This window comes from Haliotis rufescens, unplaced genomic scaffold, assembly GCF_023055435.1.
Source record: "Haliotis rufescens isolate VD_foot unplaced genomic scaffold, xgHalRufe1.0.p SCAF_20, whole genome shotgun sequence".
Lineage (NCBI taxonomy): Eukaryota > Metazoa > Mollusca > Gastropoda > Lepetellida > Haliotidae > Haliotis > Haliotis rufescens.
This window is the reverse complement of record NW_025963891.1, coordinates 14,944,061-14,964,691: the sequence shown is the minus strand read 5'-3', so window position 1 is coordinate 14,964,691 and position 20,631 is coordinate 14,944,061. Positions and strand designations below refer to the sequence as shown.

The window sequence follows — 20,631 nt, the reverse complement described above, 5'->3', positions numbered from 1 at the left end:
AAGCATTTATGTTGAGAGTACATGCTTGAAATATTGCATCCTATATGTGCCTTCTAAAGAACCTTAAGCCAGTGTATATATGGAAAGATGATCTACTTTTATGTACCAATACCATGACTATTCAACACAATGATGAACATTTCTTTTCTGATTTTTTATATATTTCATGTTATTGTTTTATGTTTTATATTTTCCTACTATAATTATTTCTCCTTGTTTACCCAGATCCTCGTTTAGTCATCACATGCTCATGACGTCAAAATATATCGAGTAATTCATAAGTGGTTGCTTTCTTCGTCATTGTTCATCATTGGCTTTCTGCTATGATCTGATTGTACTGAACACAGAATAAGCTCCACCATATTACTCACACTGGTAAGCTACATTCCATGACTCTACTGATGCTGTTCCATCCCTGTTCTCAGGAGTGGTGAAGTACCTTGGAAAGTTGTTGGAGACGACAACACCCGACTCTTCACTGCGCATGCCTAAAGAGATATCCGAGGACACCATGAGCACCCCGACCGACGCGTCCGACACTCACTATGAGGAGAATTTGTTCCTCATGAGAAAGAACGCCAAGCTGAATAAGATAAATGCCATGAAACAAGCCAAGGCGGTGTGTACAACAGTAATGGCTTGAGAGTAGTTTATGAAGATAAAATGGATCTAAAGATTTTTATCAAAAAGCGGCCCATGGCAACTATTGCAAATGAAATATTACACATCTTTGTAAATGGTACTATCTTCAATTTTAAAAAGAAAAAAATCATGAGCAAAGATTTCTGAAACAATTTCTGGCAAGGTCTTGTTTACAGTCTATGCTGCATAGAAAATGATAAAATCCCAAACACACATGAATTCTCGAAACTCCCAATTTTATAACACTAAATTTCAAATTATTCATCACATGGCAAGATAATGGGTTAAGAAACGTGCATGACCCATTCTTCAAATCAGGCCATTTACGTGAACTTAGAGTAATAAAAGGACGGTTTGATGTTACTGGAACATACTTATCACAATTCTAATTAATAAAAACACTGAATGATCGATCTGTTTCATTCAGTAAAGATATCGACAGACAATGATGTTATTACACGTCTTTGAACGCTGAAATCTATAACATGTTGTTTGATGAGATGAGTGTACTAGAAAACAAATTGGTCACGAAATTGGAATCTAAATACCGCCATCAAATGAACACCTCTCTCCATGTGTTTTAAATGTATTGATGAATGCAGCATTGACAATAAAACTAGAAACTGTCAGTACAAAATATTGCACCGCAATAGTAATAGAAGAAGTGTAGATGGTTACAAAACCATCGAGTTGTGTTGGTCTAGGACTGGGGTGACTATGCTTGTCGTAAGAGGTAACAGGTTCGGGTAGTTAGGCTCGCTGACTTGGTTGACCCAATTGCCAATTGCGTAGATCGATGCTCATGCTGCCAATCGACTCGTGAAGATCCGGGGTAGAATAGGTCTTTAGTAACCCATGCTTGCCGTACAAGGCGACTATGCTTGTCGTAAGAGGCGACTAACGGGATCGGGTGGTCAGGCTCGCTGATTTTGTTGAAGCATGTCATCGACCGCCGTCATATAGCTGGAATATTGCTGAGTGCGGTTTAAAACAACCAACCAACCAACCAACCAACCAACATGTCAATCACTTGATTGTCTCCTATGTACATTCATATCTATCTTACCATTTCATGCTGCGTATTATCGCCTATTTATGTTTCAAATGTTTACAAATTCTCAACCACCCCCTAGTCACGTGGTGATGTAGAGAAGACAATATTATATTAGCCCTATATCGACGGACAATCTATGTAATAATAGTTATGTGTCTTGGTTGTGATCCAGACAAAGAAAGTGTTACCCAAAGTGAAGCAGGCCATTGAACATGTCCTGAATACCATGGAGAGCATGGTCGTGAAGAACCAGAAACCGCTGACCTACAAGACCGATACATTGAGCGTGGCAGTGCAGAAGAAGAGTCCAAACAACATCGGTGACGTAATCCGTACAGAGGAGTTTGAGTTTAAATTTGTGGCACCTTCAGTGGGGACAAATATGTTGGAATCCCTGAAAGATCCAGTTGTTGATGTGAGTACATTCACGTTGCAATAAATGAAAGTAATAAAACCCATTTTCATAAGTCTTAGAAATCTCCATTCTCCTAGATCGTAGGCATGTGTTTATGAATCACTATCAACAACCGGATCCTGTCCCACGGGCAGCACCCGTCCCAAACACATGCAAAGGCAAGTCAGTTAGTTTCCTGAAAACACCGGAGCTTATGGTAGAAGTCCAAATAGATCATTCCATCGGACATAATTTTGGTCACTGACCAAATCTGGAAATGTCCTCCACATGGCTACCATAAACTTTTGAAAGCTATACCAAGGTCAAGAATATTGAAACCATGATCAAACAACTTTTGAGAGCATGGTCGATTGCACTTCAAATGTTGATATATGCAAAATAGTATAATGTATACAGCCTTGCGTTTGTGATATCCGGACCGAAATAGAAGGTGATGGACCAGATGGCATTCGCTGTACGTAGTTGTGTCCCTTGACCGTGTCAGGAGTCGGTGATCGACGAATTGATTCCAATAAGATGCATGGTCTTTCAGCACCTACCTGTTCTCCTGTGACTTACTATTAAGGTTTTACAACCGAGTTACCGTCACGTCATGAGTGAGTGAGTGAGTTGGGTTTAACGCCGCTTTTAACAGTATTCCAGTTATATCACGGCGTGTCAGCTTAATGTGGGAGGAAAGCCCGAAGTGATGCAGGTCTCAGACGTTTACCACTTCGGTGAAACCCACGAGCACGGGTATGGTGCTGACAAACCTAGAAACATAATCGGTGCGAACCCCCCAATCCCCCACCCACCCACCCCACCCACCCCACCCCAACCCCATCCCCCCATCACGTCATGATACACCTTCAGGAGTATTTCCAGCCTAAAGCACTCTTTGTCGTAATATGCTGACATTATTTTGAACATATCAGTAAGTTTTGAAACCGAGCACTGAGAATTGTTTGAATGTGTCTTGCTGTATTTCTAGACGCTAACATAACCAGTTATATATATGTTTTAGGCACCCTTGTCCAACATATCATGTCGTTAAACTCACTCATCATAGGATGGATTACATTGTAATGTCATTAACAAATGTACACGTGTTAGCTTAGTAATCCCTGTAATCTGCTGGAGAGCTAGCATAACGAAACTTGGCGTTACGGGTACGTCTACAGCTAGTTTATGCATGTTTGACATGCTATACACCTATTATGACGCCATCAGTACAAGCCGTACCGGGACACCTGTATCCCTTGCTTCAGATAGGTTAACGCAATAAATAACACCGTTCTACTCTATTTGTCATAGCGACATGTTTCCAGGCAGAGGGAATAATGCCTGATCAGATTGATACCTCAAATAACATTGATTCAGGATTCCATGTGTACAAAATCACGAATCAAGGGCAGGTAACTCCTATTGATGCACTAACATGGTCAGATCATATTACCAGGACTATATATGGAGAGAATCTCGAGTGTTGATATATTTGATATCAAAAGACACTCGGGTGAGATTTTATTTATCAGCCAACGTCATTCTTCCAACGTTTTCAGTTTGTAGACAGTAAGTGTAACACGTATTGCTTGCAGTTTCAGTAGCAGAACCATTAGTGACGTCATTTGATTGTGACGTCACGTAACCAATGACGTCACAATGGTCTGCAAAGCATTGTGATGCAATTTCATTACAGCGATATCTACAATGTAGACATGCTTGACCTCACCCAAGCGATATCTCCTGTGGGAGCGAGTTTTGGATGATAAACTTCAATCTGGCCTCCACATGCGATATTGCTTGGGTGAGATCCTAGGAGATATGCTGCAAAGCAATTGCATAATAATACTTTTTTAAGACCATCGTGACTTTATAATCAAATGGCATCTGCCACTGAAGCTGGTTAGCTGTACTTTTTACACTCAAGACACTGCTTATTACTGTATATAAGTTAGTTGCGCGATAAATCGCAAAGAACAGGGAAAAACGAAGTGTGTGGGTTTTTTTCACGATAAAACATTGCTGTGTCGTGACCTCATTTCTGGAGATTCGACCATGTGCTCGCAACTTGATGACGTCGTAAATTGGAGGACGTTATCTTTGAGAGGGGGGTGTCCAGTGAGTTGTTCCCAACAGACGTAGCTGGGCAAAGCACATAAATGCGATGGCCGAACTATCTAATCCAAAAGCGGGAGAGACATGACAATCGGTATTGGGAGAAAAAGCGGGAGATACATGACAATCGGTATTGGGAGAAAAAGCGGGAGAGACATGACAATCGGTATTGGGAGAAAAAGCGGGAGAGACATGACAATCGGTATTTTGGAGAAAAGGTACAGGTTTTCGACGTGAGGATGCTGCGAATATGCGTGAAATACCCACATGTGCATAAAACGGACTTGTCCGACATTGCCGAGGTTGGAGTATATTGAGGGACTCATCATTATTTAAATGCGGGTAAATATTTTTAAAGCTTGTATATTTTATTATCATCCATAAAATGGCTGCGCCCCTCATGGTTTATTCTCCCTGCAGTGTTTTGTTTTACGATTAACAACTCCCACTTGCCGTTTATTTCTTAATTACAAGATGAAAGGTTGGAAGAATGATATTGGTTTACAAATCGAATTTCGCAGTCTTTTGATATGAAGGGAAACCTCGGAGTATTGAATGTTGTTATATTTCATATCAAAAGACACTCGGGTGCGAATCTCTCTGTATAACATGGAACAGTTTCAATTTAATCCAATGCCGTAATAAAAGGTCATGAAATTAACGAGACTTACCGATCATTGAGTGAACCTGACCATATATTAGTCAAACTAACAAACGGTGCCACTTACAGGATCACATCGCTGTCTGTAGACATTCCTTGTCACAAGTCACAAGTACAGTTTATATAAATCAGACACACACCATAATTCACATTCAATAGTGCCGTTCAGGAATGAGTATTCTTCAGTAACCGTAACGGCCAGAATCTCACAAACTCATACTTACGTTTCAGACCGTGGTTTTCAAAAATAATCCCTTTGTAAATTCGGCTGATGGATCCTCTGACGACATCACGTCCTCCGTTCTTGAACTTACACTGAAGGATAACAACCAGACCATCATCGATGTTCCTCTGAAGCTGAAGATCCGGTCGCCAAGCCCTGCAAAGGAAAACATCTATCACATGAAGGAAACTATGTCTGGTCCGTCACAGATGATGTACCATCGCTTCCTCCTCAGAAACACCGAGGACTCCACCTTTATCTATGTCAGAACACCACCCCAGGTGACGAACGTTACCGGTTATCTTCGCAGTGGTCGTGCACCTACAATGAAGAAATTTGACGTGAAAGTAGTTGGTCTTAAAGAGGAATGGAAGGGCCAGGATGCTTACAAAATTATTATACCCGCTCATTCTTTGAAAAATGGCACAGTCTACTTGGCACTGAAAATGACGTTCCTGCCAGGGACCGTACTCCATGGGAGAACAAAGCGTGAGTTGAGAAGATAATATTTGTCACTTCTACGTCTTCGGTTTAAATAATGATAATACGTTTGTGGGGAGTGGATGTAAGCCGTTGTGAATATGTCATAATAGTGAAAAAAGAGCCACCATTTGATAGAATCAGAAGCTGGACGTGATGCATTCCTTACGTATTTCAACATCTATTGAAATTTCTAAACCTTGTTAGAACCTTGTTAGAACAAAAGTACGCCCTGTATTATTTTGGGCTTCCCTCCCTGAAGCTGGCACGTCGTGATAAATCTGAGATTAGTTCACAGCGGCGTTCGAATAGATTGCCATCGGGGAAGAGAGTCGGTCTGTCGTGACCTTGCTGGAATGTGACAGTGTACCCGGACTTACTGTGTCTAACAGTGTGTCCTGACGCATGGGCGAATCCTGACCTACTGTGTGTGACAATATACTCTGCTGCATGGGTGAACCCTGGGTACTTTTATAACAGTGTACTCCGATGCATGTTTGAACCCTGGTTACTTTTATGAGTTTACTCCGATGCATGTTTGAACCCTGGTTATGTTGTGTGACAGTTTACTCCGATGCATGTTTGAACCCTGGTTACTTTTATGACAGTTCACTCCGATGCACGTGTGAACCTTGGTTACTTTTATGACAGTGTACTCCGATGCATGGATGAGTCCTGAGTTACTTTGTGTGACAGTGTACCCCGATGTATGTGTTAACCTTGGTTACTTTGTGCGACAGTTCACTCCGATGCCTGGATGAAATCTCTCTCACTGATGAGCCACCTGAACATTCGCTCGCCAATATATTAAATAATGTTACCGAACTAATAAACCAATCCGAGAAATTTTGTATGACGTGCGATAAATATGCAAAACAGAAACTACTTTCAAGGCCTCTGTATCGAAGCAACCTTTGACTAACGTTCTTAGTATGTTGAAGTTGGGTTTCGTGATGTGTTGGTGTTGCTTTGGAAAAAACATGGCTGCAACTTATGTTATATTAACACGCACTTTATTGAAAACATGTGTACCACCGTGCAGGTTCAGCGCCTGCCTCCAGTGGCAACACCTCCGGAGATGATTACATGTTTTCTCACGACTACATCGACGAAGACTACATGCAGTTCAACACATCAGACGCCGTGTATGCAGAGCTGGAGGACGGGGAGTACGGGCTGGTGATGGTCACTGACGGCTGTAGGGTATGGGACCCCGAAAAGGAGATTTGGGATGCCAAGGCTTGCGAGGTAACCACAACTGTCTTCAGTTATGGTTATCAACTGTGGAGTTAATCTTAATTAAATATATTTCATCATCATCACCATCATCATCATCATCATCATCATCATCATCATCATCATCATTATTATTATTATTATTATTATTACAGATTAACATAAAAAATGCAGCAAAGAGGGTTTGGGTAATCCCGAATGATGATGATAATGATGATGATGATGATGATGATGATTGTTTTTATTTTCAGTATTAAAAAGAAGAAATAATTAATAATAATAAAGTTTTTTTATGGTCTGTTTTATTTGGTTTAAGTTGACTGGTCGGAAAGGCGTAGGGGCAACTGCATTAGGGATTTTGGTCGTCTATGTCCCGATTTATTACTTCATTGGTTGAAGTCGCACAGACAAAGTGTACAGATGCTGAGCGCAGAGTGGTGTACCCTTACATTGTTTTATATCCATAATGATAACCAGCTCCATACCATTGGTGATAAGTATCAACCGATACGTCCTTGTGAAGAATACATACGATCTACTTGGACTGCTATTGTGCTGGTACGAGTAGCAAAGGAAACCTGGAGTGTTGTCGGGCTTCAGTTCTGTGTTGATGTCTTCAGGGGATTCCGGGTCCGAATCGATCACTATACCTCTTGCGTTTCGTAAGAGCCGTCAAGAAAGGGGTTCGGGTGGTCAAGCTCTGTGACTTGGTTGATTGTGTGCCGTCGTAATCGTATGGTGAGGTGAGGTGAGGTGAAATGGGGTTTAACGTCGCGTCCAAGATTATTGCACTTATATAGCGACGTGCATGCACGTGTATGTGTGTGTGTGTGGCTGCTTGTACTAGTCAGGACTTATGCCGATTTATAGCGCTAGCACACTGATATACCATGCAGCAGTTTAACATGAATACCCCAATCAGACACAGTATACTGACTCCTAGCCGACCAATCCTTGTTTAAGCCCCTTAATGCCAAGCGCCAGACAGGGCAACAACAAGTACCATTTTTTAACGTCTTTTTGTTATGACGCGGCTGGGGATCGAACCCCGGACCTTCCGCTCTCCGGGCGGAAGCTCTACCATTAGACCACGGAGGCGGTCCGTAATCGTATGGGATCCTACATCGGGCTCACACCGTGTTATATTTGGAATATTGTTCTAAGCGGCGTTAGACCAAACTCACGCATTGCTCGGGCGATGATTACGTTGCCAAATGGTTTGCCTGGCCCAGAATCGATTATTTACATGCCGTAATATTGTTGACTGCGGCGTAAGAAACAAACAAACAAAAGTAATGTAATAAGCGGAAAATACCAGAAAATCTGGAACATATTACCATTCGTGTGTTCCAGATCTCTCCGTACTCGAACCCAAAGGAAACCTTCTGCACGTGTGCCCACGCCCCAGGCAGAGCGTTTGCTACCACCTTCTACGTCCCACCAAACACCATCGACTTCTCGCTCGTCTTCACGAAGTTTGACGCCAGCAACGCAGCCGTGTACGGACTCATCATCGGCATCATCTCGGTCTACATCCTGGGACTCATCTGGGCCAGGAGACAGGATCGCAAGGATGTGGAGAGGGTGGGACATTCGTATATCTTTCAATACTAATGTTCTAATATATGGAGAATAAATTATGTATCATATTGTCCGAATGAAATTAACATTCACAGTCCAAAGCCATGTCGAGGGACGTTAAACATTAATTTCACGAGGGGCAAATAATCATTAATTCCGAGTGTCGTGTGGGATATTTTTATTGTTATCCAAGTTCATCCTGTGTGGTCACCTCTTACCAATCATGTCAGTTTTCGTCACCTGTAAAAGAGACAAGTATCAGTCCGCGTGTAAAAAGTACACGCAGGCTTACCGCTGGTCATAGAAAATGAACATGTTTGCATAGGGACATTGGCAAGTAAGTTCCAAGGAAATATCATTCAATAATAATTTTTTATGTCGGATTATGTAATGCAATACTGTTTAAACTGTTCTATCACTACAGGGACAGGGTGATGAAAACGGTTGAAGCAGTGGGATTATTTGCCACGATGAGGCATTCGCGGTTCATGCTTCTTGTTCAGCCGTTGTCTGGCCTAACCTGGCCTAATTAAGATGCTTATGAATATGCCAAGCATGAACTTCTGTGTGAAAGGAAAAATCGTTTGAATGGTCAGATAAATCACCACCTTATTCAGCGGGCATTTTTACTTTAGACGGAGACAAACGAGGCCATCTTTTGTTGTTTGTTTACATTCTGCCGATGTCTAGATATATGATTCCATATCGTTTCTAGGCATACACATGGTACAAGATGACTACAAAACCAATGTTTGTAATTCATACCTAATCGTAGATCAAGAATAAATACATTCAATAATATTCATGTCGTCGAATCATTGAACAATATTATCTTCAGCACCGCGAGTATCCATGAAACATATTTATGCAATGAAACAGGAAGGTGACAATGATACTTATTATGTATTCGCTGTGGCAAAATAGATGGTCAAGATTGTTAATTGATTATGCTAATTCAAGTCAACAAAATAAAAAGGAGGCAGCGCAAACCTAGCATGAACCAGTCTTTGTAAGAAGGAATTCACTGTAGTCGCTATTCGTTACACTCTCCGTTCCATTGCATGACACTGGATTAAAACATGACACGTATAAATTATTGACTTTGCGATTAGTGAAGCGAGTCAGTGAATAAGGGCGTACTTGAACTAAAGACGACAAAGAAAACAGTTTACCTTTTAAACGTAAATCTAACGTGTTGCCAAAGTGGTTTCGGATTTTGCATTGTAAGAGGTCAACGTCCAAGAATCAATGGCATTGGCGTATATGTTTCAGTGGCGAGTTGGCTACCTCGTGGATAATCTGACGTCAGACAAATACTTCTACCTGCTCCAAGTCCACACCGGCCTCCGCAAGAACTCGGGGACTGAATCAAGGATCAGCTTCGTCCTGGCTGGCGAACAGGGAGACACGGGGGTCCGGATACTCAGTGATGGCAAGAGGGTGAGTGAGTCATTGCAAATTGGTGCCGGTAATCACGAGCCTGGGTATGGAGCTGAAAAACCAAGAATCATTTCGGGGCTAATCCTGGATTCGAACCAACGATCATGGGCCGCTGGCATGCCTAAAGGACACAATACAGCACAGAGGCTGTCGGCACCTTGTCCACCGGGACACCCTTATCCCCACAATGGTGTGAGAGTAAATATGCCAGACCGTGTCCAACTGACAACATAATATCAATACTATCACGTTGGTCTGCAGGTCAGTAGCTGTTACCTTGGTTGTCTGAATGGATGTAGTAGCCTCGGTAGCTACTATAAGAGCAATGGTAGCTACACAAACCCACGTTTGATACCAAAGTATTCGTAGCAATCGAAGCAAGCGTAACTTAATGTGCCCATGTGGTAGTAGTAATAGTAATAGTAGCAGTAGTAGTAGTAGTAGCAGTAGTAGTAGTAGTAGTAGTAGAAGTAGTAATAGTAGTAGTAGTAGTTGTTGTAGTAGTAGTAGAAGTAGTAGTAGTAGTATCACGAACAGTAGCAGATCCGGTCTTCAGCATGCCATGCCTGTCGTCAGATGCTACTAACGGGATCGGGTGGTCGGGTGGTCAGGTTCGCTGACTTAGTTGATGCATGTCATCGTATTCCAAGTGTGTAGATTGATGGTCAGGCAAGCAAGTAGTAGTAGTGGTGGTAGAAGTCGTGCAAAGGTAGCTAGAACAATAATATTGTCATAATAATGGTGTTTGTAGCATCAACTATTATGGCTGGAGTACAATAAACAGTAACATACTATAGGAGAGAAATGATTTAGGCATGACTCAAAGAACTGGGGAAGGTATTGATTGAGTGAAAGTGATTTCATGCCAAAGTTTGCGATAGTCAAGCTCTATCCCGGTAGCCTGTTAATAACCTTGGTCAGTGGGTGGTAGCATGAGCAGCGATCCCAATGGGATACAATGGCACACTGTACAATGGCTCACAATCAGACAGTTGACACAGTGGAGTGTCCCTTACCTCATGCATGGAATACTGGGCACCACATCGGGTGAGTGAGTTGGGTTTAACGCCGCTTTAAACAGTATTCCAGTTAAATCACGGCGTGTCAGCTTAATGTGGGAGGAAAGCCCGAAGTGATGCAGGTCTCAGACGTTTACCACTTCGGTGAAACCAACGAGCACGGGTATGGTGCTGACAAATCTAGAAACATAATCGGGGCGAACTGGGATTCGAACCCACAATTCTAGGTTTCTGGTGTGTCCAAGGGACGCAACTCTGCACAGCAAATCGCGGGGCCTTAGACGAGTGGGACACCCGTGCGCCCGGCACCACATCGGACTCACATGGGTTTCAAATGGAATTTTAAATTAATCAGTCACAGTTGGACATAAGAGAAGTATTGCTACATGAAAACTCGGGGTATGTTTATAATGTATATACGTGAGTTCATTGTGCACTGTTGATCCTACAGAGTATAGCCACGGGAAGCGTGATGAACTACATCCTCGCTGTGCCAGGGCAGCTGGCCGATCTGTCCTACCTGCGAATCTGGCATGACAACTCAGGGCCGGGCTCCAAGTCCTCCTGGTTCCTCAACAAGATCGTGACGGAGGACCTGCAGACACAACAGAGGTATGTTGAATAAATTATTATCGTCACATCGCGGCACAGCTGTATAATGTGCGAGGTAAATGACACATGTGGGAGACGCTGACTAATGAACTCTGCGAGTGTGATTCTGAGAGAAACAAAGATTATCACTTTCGCTTCAGGGTATTATGTATTTCGTGTGGTAGTTGGTCGAATATAAAGACCTAGCCCCTGTGGGGTCTTTAGCATTTTCAATAGTCCAATAAGTATTGGACCGCCTCCGCGGCCTAGTGGTAGGGTGTCCGCCCGGAGAGCGGAAGGTCCGGGGATCGATCCCCGGCCGTGTCATACCAAAAGACGTTAAATGATGGTACTTGTTGTTACCCTGTCTGGCGCTCGGCATTAAGGGGCTAAAACAAGGATTGGTTGGCTCGGAGTCAGTATACTGTGTCTGAGTGGGGTATTCATGTTAAACTGCGGCATGGTATATCAGTGTGCTAGCACTATAAATCGGCATCAGTGCGGACAAGTACAAGCAGCCACACAAACACACACACGTGCATGCACGTCGCTATATAAGTGCAATAATCTTGGAGACAACTCACCGATAAGTATTGATGTGGAAGATCAGTTTGCCAGTGTTGTGTCGTATTGTTATATCGCGTTAACGAAATTATTACATTTTTTACAGATACATCTTTGCCTGTGACCACTGGCTGGCGGTAGATAAGGAGGATGGAATCATTGACCGCGTCCTACCCGTGTCGGTCAAGGACGATTTCATGACCTTCGACAAGCTTTTCTCTGAGCATGCGCGTCTTAACATCACCGACACCCACCTCTGGCTGTCAATCTTCATGCGACCAGAACGCTGCACTTTCTCACGTGTCCAGCGCGTGTCCTGCTGCCTGGCACTGTTGTTCCTCATGATGATATCCAGTGCCATGTTTTTCAAATCTCAAGCAGAGAAAGAAGACGAAGAAACAATTCGTCACGAAGTGAAGATTGGGGGGCTTCGGTTCTCCATGACCAGCTTCTATGTATCACTGGTCAGTCTAATGGTCACCATGCCTCCAACCATCCTTGTCGTCATGCTGTTCAAATCCAGCAAACCCAAGATGAGGAAAGACCAGGAGATCCAGGTGACTCGTCCTCAACCACCCAAGAACAGAGCCAACCAAGATGAAGAAGACGTCTTGACCAACCGATACAAGAACAAACCTTTGCCACACGTCTTTGTCTACATTGCCTGGGTGCTGCTTGCTCTGATTGTGATGACCTGTGGGTTCTTTCTCATCCTCTACAGCATGCAGTGGGGCAAGGCGGTGTCCGAGGAGTGGCTCACCTCCTTCTTCATGTGCTTCGCGCAAAGCGTTGTTGTCATGGATCCTCTAAAGGTATGTCTCCGGCTTCAGTAAGGAGCCTCGTGGTTAAAGCGTTCGGTCGTCACGCCGAAGACTCGGGTGCGATTCCCGACATAGGTACTATGTGTGAAGCCCATTTCTGGTTTCCCCAGCCGTGATGTTGCTGGAATATTGCTAAAAGCGACGTGAAACCATGCTCCCTCACTCACTCACTCCCTCACTCAGTAAGGAGCGTTGTTATAATTATGACAAATATGCGTGAATAGTGAGCATGGAATGTGCTTCTTTGTCACTTATTTATGTTGTCTCTCTTAGGCAAATTCCGTACCAAAATTCAACAAAAACTGGACCATACATGTAGAGGACAATGAGATTATCTGTGATTCTCAAGACTCATTGTCCAATATATTTAATCGGTGTTGTGAACTAACGCAAGTCTTGTTTTCATCGTTTTGTTTTTATTTTCCTTAACTAGTGACTCAAATTCTTTTTTTTTTAAAACAGGTTGTTATTCTGGCAGTCCTCCTCGCCTTCTGTCTCAGAGACCCCTTCGATTCCAAAGGGGAGATCGACATGCAAAGGGTTCAAACGGAGGCTCAGATGTACGGAAAGGCAGAACTCGGTACATGAGAATTACATATAGAATTATTACTGTGTTGGAAGGAAACAGTGTATCTCGAGAAGCATTAGCTATAATAACATTATTTCAGTCTGAATGATGAAATAAAAATAAATGTTCTTTGGAGTTCTCCCAATAGTTGCCAGTAACTCTGTTGTTTAATACAATTTCTACACACTGGATTCCTCCTTCAAAGAAATAATGTTTCCATTTCATTCTCAGGATGTAAAAGTAAAATATATACTGCCATGCCTTGTAAATCATCGACTTTTTATAACTACATTTCATGATCGAAAACATTAAGAATCCAAATTTCGAACAAGTGGATCTTTCAAGATTTTAATTTGGCAAGGAGTCGAAATGTCTAAACAGTATCCATCGTGACGAGAAGTTTGTTTCTTTATCAGACCTGATGTGCATCGCCCCTGAACCCCTGCCGGAATCTGTTCTGGCGAAGGCAAGGCGGAGACGTCGGAAGGAAGTGCGAGCCCAGAGTGTCTTTCTCGAACTCATCCAGTACGTCGTGTTCCTCTTCGCCATCTACAGCTTGTCCTTCGGCAACAGAGACGACCGTTCATTCATGATCCACGAACACATCGATAACAACCTCTACACTGGGAGTGTCAACCTTGAGTACCCGTTCGAAGGGGTGAGGGTTCAGCCATTGACTCGTTTATTCTATTTTTAATAAATCAATGATACAATTTTATGCATTTGTTCTAAAAGCTCATTGGATGTGGGCCTTAACAACATCTTTCTGTTAATACTTTCTGTCTTCATATTGATATAAGTAACTTTGTTTTGTCTGTATGCTCTAGAATCTTTGATTTCAAAGCAAGCATCATGTTAGACCCCTTTTTACTTACACATATACTGAACCAAATTAAAAACTTCACAATCCTAAAATTTTAACATTTTGACCAGTTATCATTGTGGGCCCTTATTGTGTATTTAAACAGTAATGGCCACGTATTGTCTTCAGATAACACCCGTTTTTGTGCAGGTGAATCGATCAAAATCATGTGCACAACACTATAGTGGCAAAAGTGTTTTTTCACGTGCAACTGGTCACGTGGCCATAATACCGCACGTGTTTTCAGCCATACTTGTTAGCAGTCATTAACAAAAAAAGAAAAACACAAGAAAACAAAGGTCTTTAAGGCCATTTGTCATGCCACGCCTTTCAAATGTGCAACGTGAACGTGCCATCGGCATGTTGCAGACGGGAACGTAGCTGAAGTCGCAAGGACGATGGGTTGTAGTCGACGGACTGTTTATGATTTACAGACGCGCCTACAGCAAACGGGTATCACCGCTGATCGCCCTCGGCCAGGTCGACCACGTGTGACGTCACATGCAGAGGATCGTCAGATTGTCTTACGTCACCTCCGTAACCGATTTTTGACGGCTACATCAACCAGAAATGAACTGTTTAGTGGTAGACTGAGTGCGCAAACTGTTCGAAACCGTCTGAGAACTGCTCACCTTCAAGCACGACGGCCATACTGCGGGCCGATTCTGACTCAATTACACAGACGTCAACGTCAATTGTGGGCACAGCGACACTTACGATGGACTCAGAGGAATTGGAATCAAGTCGTCTTCAGTGATGAATCCCGATTTAATCATCGATTTGCTGATGGTAGGATGAGCGTGTGGAGGCGCCGTCATGAACATTACGCCCAGTGTTGTGTACAGGAAGTTGACAGATTTTGAGGTGGAAGTGTCATGGTGCGGGGTGCTTTCTGTGGCAATGCACGTTCCAGGCTTCTTGTCATCCGTGGAAACCTCAACGCTGCTGCTAACCGCGACCAGGTACTGGCACCAGGACATCTGCCTTTTATGGCAGCACATGGACCCGGTTTGATCTTCCAACACGACAATGCCAGACCCCACACAGCAATTTTGACAAGGAATTTCCTTTAGAATGCGGGAGTCAACGTCATGGACTGGCCGTCAAGGTCTCCCGACCTCAATCCCATCGAACACGTCTGGGATGCTCTTGGCAGAAGTCTGCGCACTCTCCAGAACCAACCACATAATTTGCAAGATCTTGGCACCATTTTGCAGCAACAATGGCGTCGTCTTCCCAATCATGTGTTCACAAGCATCACAAGGCCCATGCGGAGGCGTTGTGTGGCAGTTGTCAACGCAAATGGTGGCCATACACGCTACTGAACTTGTGTGCCATCAGATTCCCGTGCTTGGGACTTATCATTTAAACTGTTGATGTTATTACCGAATACCGTAGGTGCCTCGACCAAATTATGGTTACCACCGTTAATTAAAATCCTTCTTTGGACATTAATGATTAAAAATTACCATCTCTGATACATTTGTCCGTTGTATATCATATATGGGGTTACTTTTTAAAATGTGAAGTTTTTAATGTGACTCAGTATATTATGAGAGTGCAGATTTTTTCCCCAACTATGGGGTGGTCCAAAACAGGATTGTTTTTAATTATCTGTTCTGTTATCTCTCAGGTGAATTGCATATACGTGTTTTCTTTATGGCACGCCAAATAGTGACTTCAATTCACATATTTACCTAAGTATTCCTTCATTATTGAAATGTAATAACGGACTTGGCCAAAAGTGAATTTAATGTTCTTTTCGACATGTGTTAAATGGTGGCTCCGCGAGAAAGTCACAAGTAATAAAAACGTCTTGATGGTGGCATTTTTTCAAAATATAAATCATCATTTGTTATAATTGAAAGTTATTGTCGTCTGTATGTGATATAGAGTTCCCTACTAATTTCACTGCAACATTGGTCTTTAGGAAGGTTCTTATATTTCTCTATTTCGTTTCGTCTCTGTACTAGAGTTGTTGGGACGTTTCTGGAGTGGAAATGGATTTTACCTCAAACATGTTTCGATCTCTTTGTGGTAATCGTTTACGTGTGCTATTTTCAGATTCAGTCGTATGACGACTTTTTTACGTGGGCTCAGAGTACGTTCATCCCCCGATTGTTCCCAGAAACGGATATCAGAGGTAGTCGTCTCCCTTGGCGGAAACGTCTCTTCTTCTCTGACCTCATCAACTTCCGCGTAGGACCAGCTCGGATAAGACAGCTTCGGATGCCTCGACGTAAGTTAACATGTAATACTTTATATGCAACAAGCTATCCTAGCACATTAGATGAGTTATATACCTAAACTGATTAATACAGCGATTTACCAATACGAGATCATTTAATCATTGACTATTTTATTTTTATGCCTTGTGTTCAAACATAATACACGTTCTGTCACTCACTCACTCACTCACCAATCACCCACTCACTCACTCACTCACGCACGCACGCACGCACGCACGCACTCTCACTCACCATCTCACTCACTCACTATCTCACTCACTATCTCACTCACTATCTCACTCACTCACGCACGCACCCAACCTCTCAAGCACTCACCCAACCACTCAACTACTCAACCACCAACCAACCCACCCATTCATACTAATTGAGTTTCCATTTCTATATTCATATTCATAACCATTTAACTTTCAATTCCTACTGCAGATCAAAGTCCATTCTACGGTAGTCAGTACAACACCCTCGTGTCCAGCCAAAAATACTATGGGGCATATTCTCTGTTCAGTGAGGATGTCAGCAGCTACTGTCTAAATTGGAAGAAGCGACCGTGTCCAATAGACGAGGATGCCAAATCCTTGACATCACCAGCGTGGAAGTACACTTCATCGAACGAAGTATGGGGTATACCAGTAGCCGGACAGTACAAGATCTACAGTGGAGGAGGCTACATGCTGGAACTCAATGTCAACTATGACGTCTCCAAGGACATGCTTCAAGAACTGTATGACAACTCTTGGTTAGACAGACGGACCAGAGCAGTGTTTGTTGAATTTACCCTTTACAACGCATTCGTGAACATCATGGCCCATGTCCGTCTTTCAGCCGAGTTCCCGGAAACAGGAAGTACTATCATCTGGCACGATATAATGACATTCCGCCTGGATCAGCACCATGGCTCCTTAGGTGCCTATGTCCTACTGTGTGAGATCGTGATAGCCATCATCCTCGTTATCTTCACTATCAACCTGATGAAGAAACTGTATGAACAGAAGCTGGCCTATTTCCTCCACGTCTGGCAAACCCTGGACCTTCTGACTGTCATCTGGTGTTTGGTCGCTGTTGTCTTCTATGTAATCAGAGAAGTGAATGCTTCGGAGACACTCAGCAGATTTAGAGATAACCCGAAGAAGTTTGTCAACTTCCAGCACATTGCAATCTGGGACAATCTATTCGTCTATGCCCTTGGTGCTCTCGTCTTCTCCACCACAATCAGAATCCTCAGGATCCTTGGTTACAACAAACGAGTCACCATCATAGCAGCGGTGTTATCCAACTCTGCCAGGGACTTAACGGGATTTGGAATAGTCTTCGGCATAGTTTTCTTTGCCTATGTTCTCAGTGGTTATATCCTCTTCTCCGCTCACTACTATGGCTACCATACCATCTACGACTCAATGTTCACAATCTTTACCTATATGTTGGGTAAGAACATTATGGCGAGACTGATGCTGATTGCTCCGATCTGGGCCCAGATCTACTTCTCGACCCTGGTGTTCTTCATCATCTTTGTCCTGCTGACGATGTTTCAGGCCATCATGAACAACAGCATGACAGTGGTTAGAGACAATCTGAAGAAAATACCTCCCCCCTATGGCTTAGTGAACGTTGTCCTAAACATCTACCGTGCACTCATCAGGGACTGGCTTCCAGACAGCTTCTTCAAGAATCAAAAGGGTAAGTTCTTTTGTCATTGGAGGCGTAGATCATTGATCCCTACTATCTTACAAAGATCGTGTTTACTTCAGATATACTTCTTTTTGGTTTATGATGAAGGTTAAGTCTTAGCTTGCTGTGAAACTCGAGCTTCTGGTGATATTTTGAGCGTATTTTCAAAATTGAATTTTGCGTATTTTATTTCGTTTTTGTTCACATCCGATCTGAAATTCATGTGTGGTTGATATTTCGATAGTTGATTCTTTGGGCTGCAACCTTGCCGTTTTTAATTTCACAGGCGTGGTAGTTGTGGAGGAACACAGACGAGGACCGACGTATCAGGCCCTCAGCCAGCTGCGAGACCAACTGGAGTTGGCTGTCACGGTACGACAGCTGAGTGACAAATAATCCCGCCCCTCGGGTTTCATCTATTCCTTTACCTAAAGCCGTGTTGCTAGATTGTAGTTCATATCGCGTTACGATTAACATTTTTTTAAATCTTTCAAAGCTTTACTTTCTATCTATGGTAAGGCTCTATGATTATTTTTATTCAATAACCTTACACACTAGTACTGGTACTTCGACGAGATCAATGATTGCATGCATACCATTGACACTGACACTGACCTTACCAACAAAACTACGCGACATCGCTGTCTTAGCGGAATGGTCAGTTTAGTTTTGATTTAAAATAAATAATATATCTGGTTGAGTCTTAGAATCCGTCGTTTTAGGTATTTCAGTTTTAATGTTATATCTTATCAGAATAAGAATAGATATCACTGAGTTGAATATTTTGATATATGCAGGTGAAAGGCGCGTTCAAAAGGAGACCTCTTGGCAAGTCACTAGACCTTCAAGGAAAGCTAGACAAAGTACCGTTGGAAGCAAAGATTCTGAGAGCACATGGAGCAAAGGAGTTCGGAGTAGATGTGAAAATGAGGCAATTGGGTGTTCAGGATTTGGAAGACGAACTAACGAGAACAGGACAAGAAACGAGGCCAAATCGAGACAATGGACCGAGTGATCAAGGGGATGACAGAACCAATGAAAAACGAGATCGAGAGAGTGGAACGAAGCAGAGCCAACAAGAGAGAGAATCCCAAGAGAAACATGTTGGCAGAGAGAAAGGAAAGGAAGAAGGCGGACCGAGGTCACGTGATCCAAGTGCGCATGAGCTAGGCCGTCACGGGAGACCTCAGAGAAGAAGACCGCGGATTGTGCAGTAGTTATGAGAAGAAATGCTTTGGTTTTGTTGATTCAATTTGTTCTGAAACAAATATACGTTACTGTTTACTATATGTTCCTGCTGTTCACCTTCTGTGACTTGATGAAAACACCTTACTGCACTGATGATGGTGGTATGTGCCACTGAGACATGATCGTGAATGTATGTTTATGTTGTCAGATATCACCAACGTGTAACAAAACAATTACATCCATATTGTTAACGTGTTATATATCCGACTTTACTCAACACTGACAACTCCAAATTCAGGGTTACTCAAACCGTTTCTCAGTATATTACAAGAGCCGATTGCGATCTTGTTTTCTGGTCAAATTTATGTTTCTTTTACATTATTTACCGTACAGTAAATACTCTTGTATTGGTGATTTTATAACAACTATATAACATGTGCTTGTCAAAATGTAATTATGGCATATGTGATTATTGAAACATTTTAAGCGATATTTTGTATTCCACCGCAGTAAAACATTTAAGTTATTCATATCAAACTTACCTCAAACTACAGTTTTCTGATGATGTGTAGGTACATTTCTTCCTAAGTGTTGTATGGTGTTCAAATGTCTTGCAATATATACACTCAAACAGTTTAATCACAGATAATAGTCACATCTTATAATAATATAGATCTACTGTTTAGAACAGCAGAAGTTGTCATATTTTAGGTTGAACCAAAACGGAAACAATATTGTTACGACCACGATGGTTTATCTTAATAAAATCATGTTGAATCTAAGTGTCCGTCTTGAGTTATTGGTTTGAAGTAAGTACGTTCAGAAGTGCTATTTATTGGAAGTGTTAATTTTGTATTATTGGCTTTATAATAACCAATGTGTCTACAACGTTGTGTACACAACGGTGTCCTATAACGTAGACATTCGGTACGTGGATACACAACGGTGTCATATAACGTAGACATTCGGTACGTGGATACACAAAAGGGTCCTGCAACGTCGACATTCAGCACATTGATACACAACGTCGTCTTGTAAGGTCCACATTCAGTACGTGGATACACAATAGTGTCATAAAACGTCGACTTTCAGCACATGGATACACAACGGTGTCCTATAACGTCGACATTCAGTACGCGGATACACAACGGTGTCCTATAACGTCGACATTCAGTACGTGGATACACAACGGTGTCCTATAACGTAGACATTCCGCACATGGTTACACAACAGTGTCATAAGACGTCGATATTCAGTACGTGGATACACAACAGTGTC

At 42.6% G+C, this 20,631-nt stretch overlaps 1 protein-coding gene across 1 annotated transcript in view; it reads left to right on the top strand.

Annotated features, from left to right (window-relative positions):
* LOC124132298 (polycystic kidney disease protein 1-like 2) overlaps positions 1-20,135 on the top strand; it is a 39,136-nt gene extending 19,001 nt beyond the window's left edge. Inside the window, exons 6-19 of the mRNA XM_046496153.2 lie at positions 426-619; positions 1,869-2,111; positions 5,101-5,581; positions 6,615-6,820; positions 8,162-8,392; positions 9,662-9,829; positions 11,300-11,460; positions 12,110-12,815; positions 13,287-13,404; positions 13,809-14,050; positions 16,319-16,493; positions 16,927-18,174; positions 18,452-18,537; positions 18,963-20,135. Of these exons, the coding sequence (XP_046352109.2) occupies positions 426-619; positions 1,869-2,111; positions 5,101-5,581; positions 6,615-6,820; positions 8,162-8,392; positions 9,662-9,829; positions 11,300-11,460; positions 12,110-12,815; positions 13,287-13,404; positions 13,809-14,050; positions 16,319-16,493; positions 16,927-18,174; positions 18,452-18,537; positions 18,963-19,382 (4,679 nt within the window). The 3' untranslated portion in view covers positions 19,383-20,135. The remainder of the gene's footprint in view (positions 1-425; positions 620-1,868; positions 2,112-5,100; positions 5,582-6,614; positions 6,821-8,161; positions 8,393-9,661; positions 9,830-11,299; positions 11,461-12,109; positions 12,816-13,286; positions 13,405-13,808; positions 14,051-16,318; positions 16,494-16,926; positions 18,175-18,451; positions 18,538-18,962) is intronic.
* The last annotated feature ends 496 nt before the right edge of the window (positions 20,136-20,631 follow it).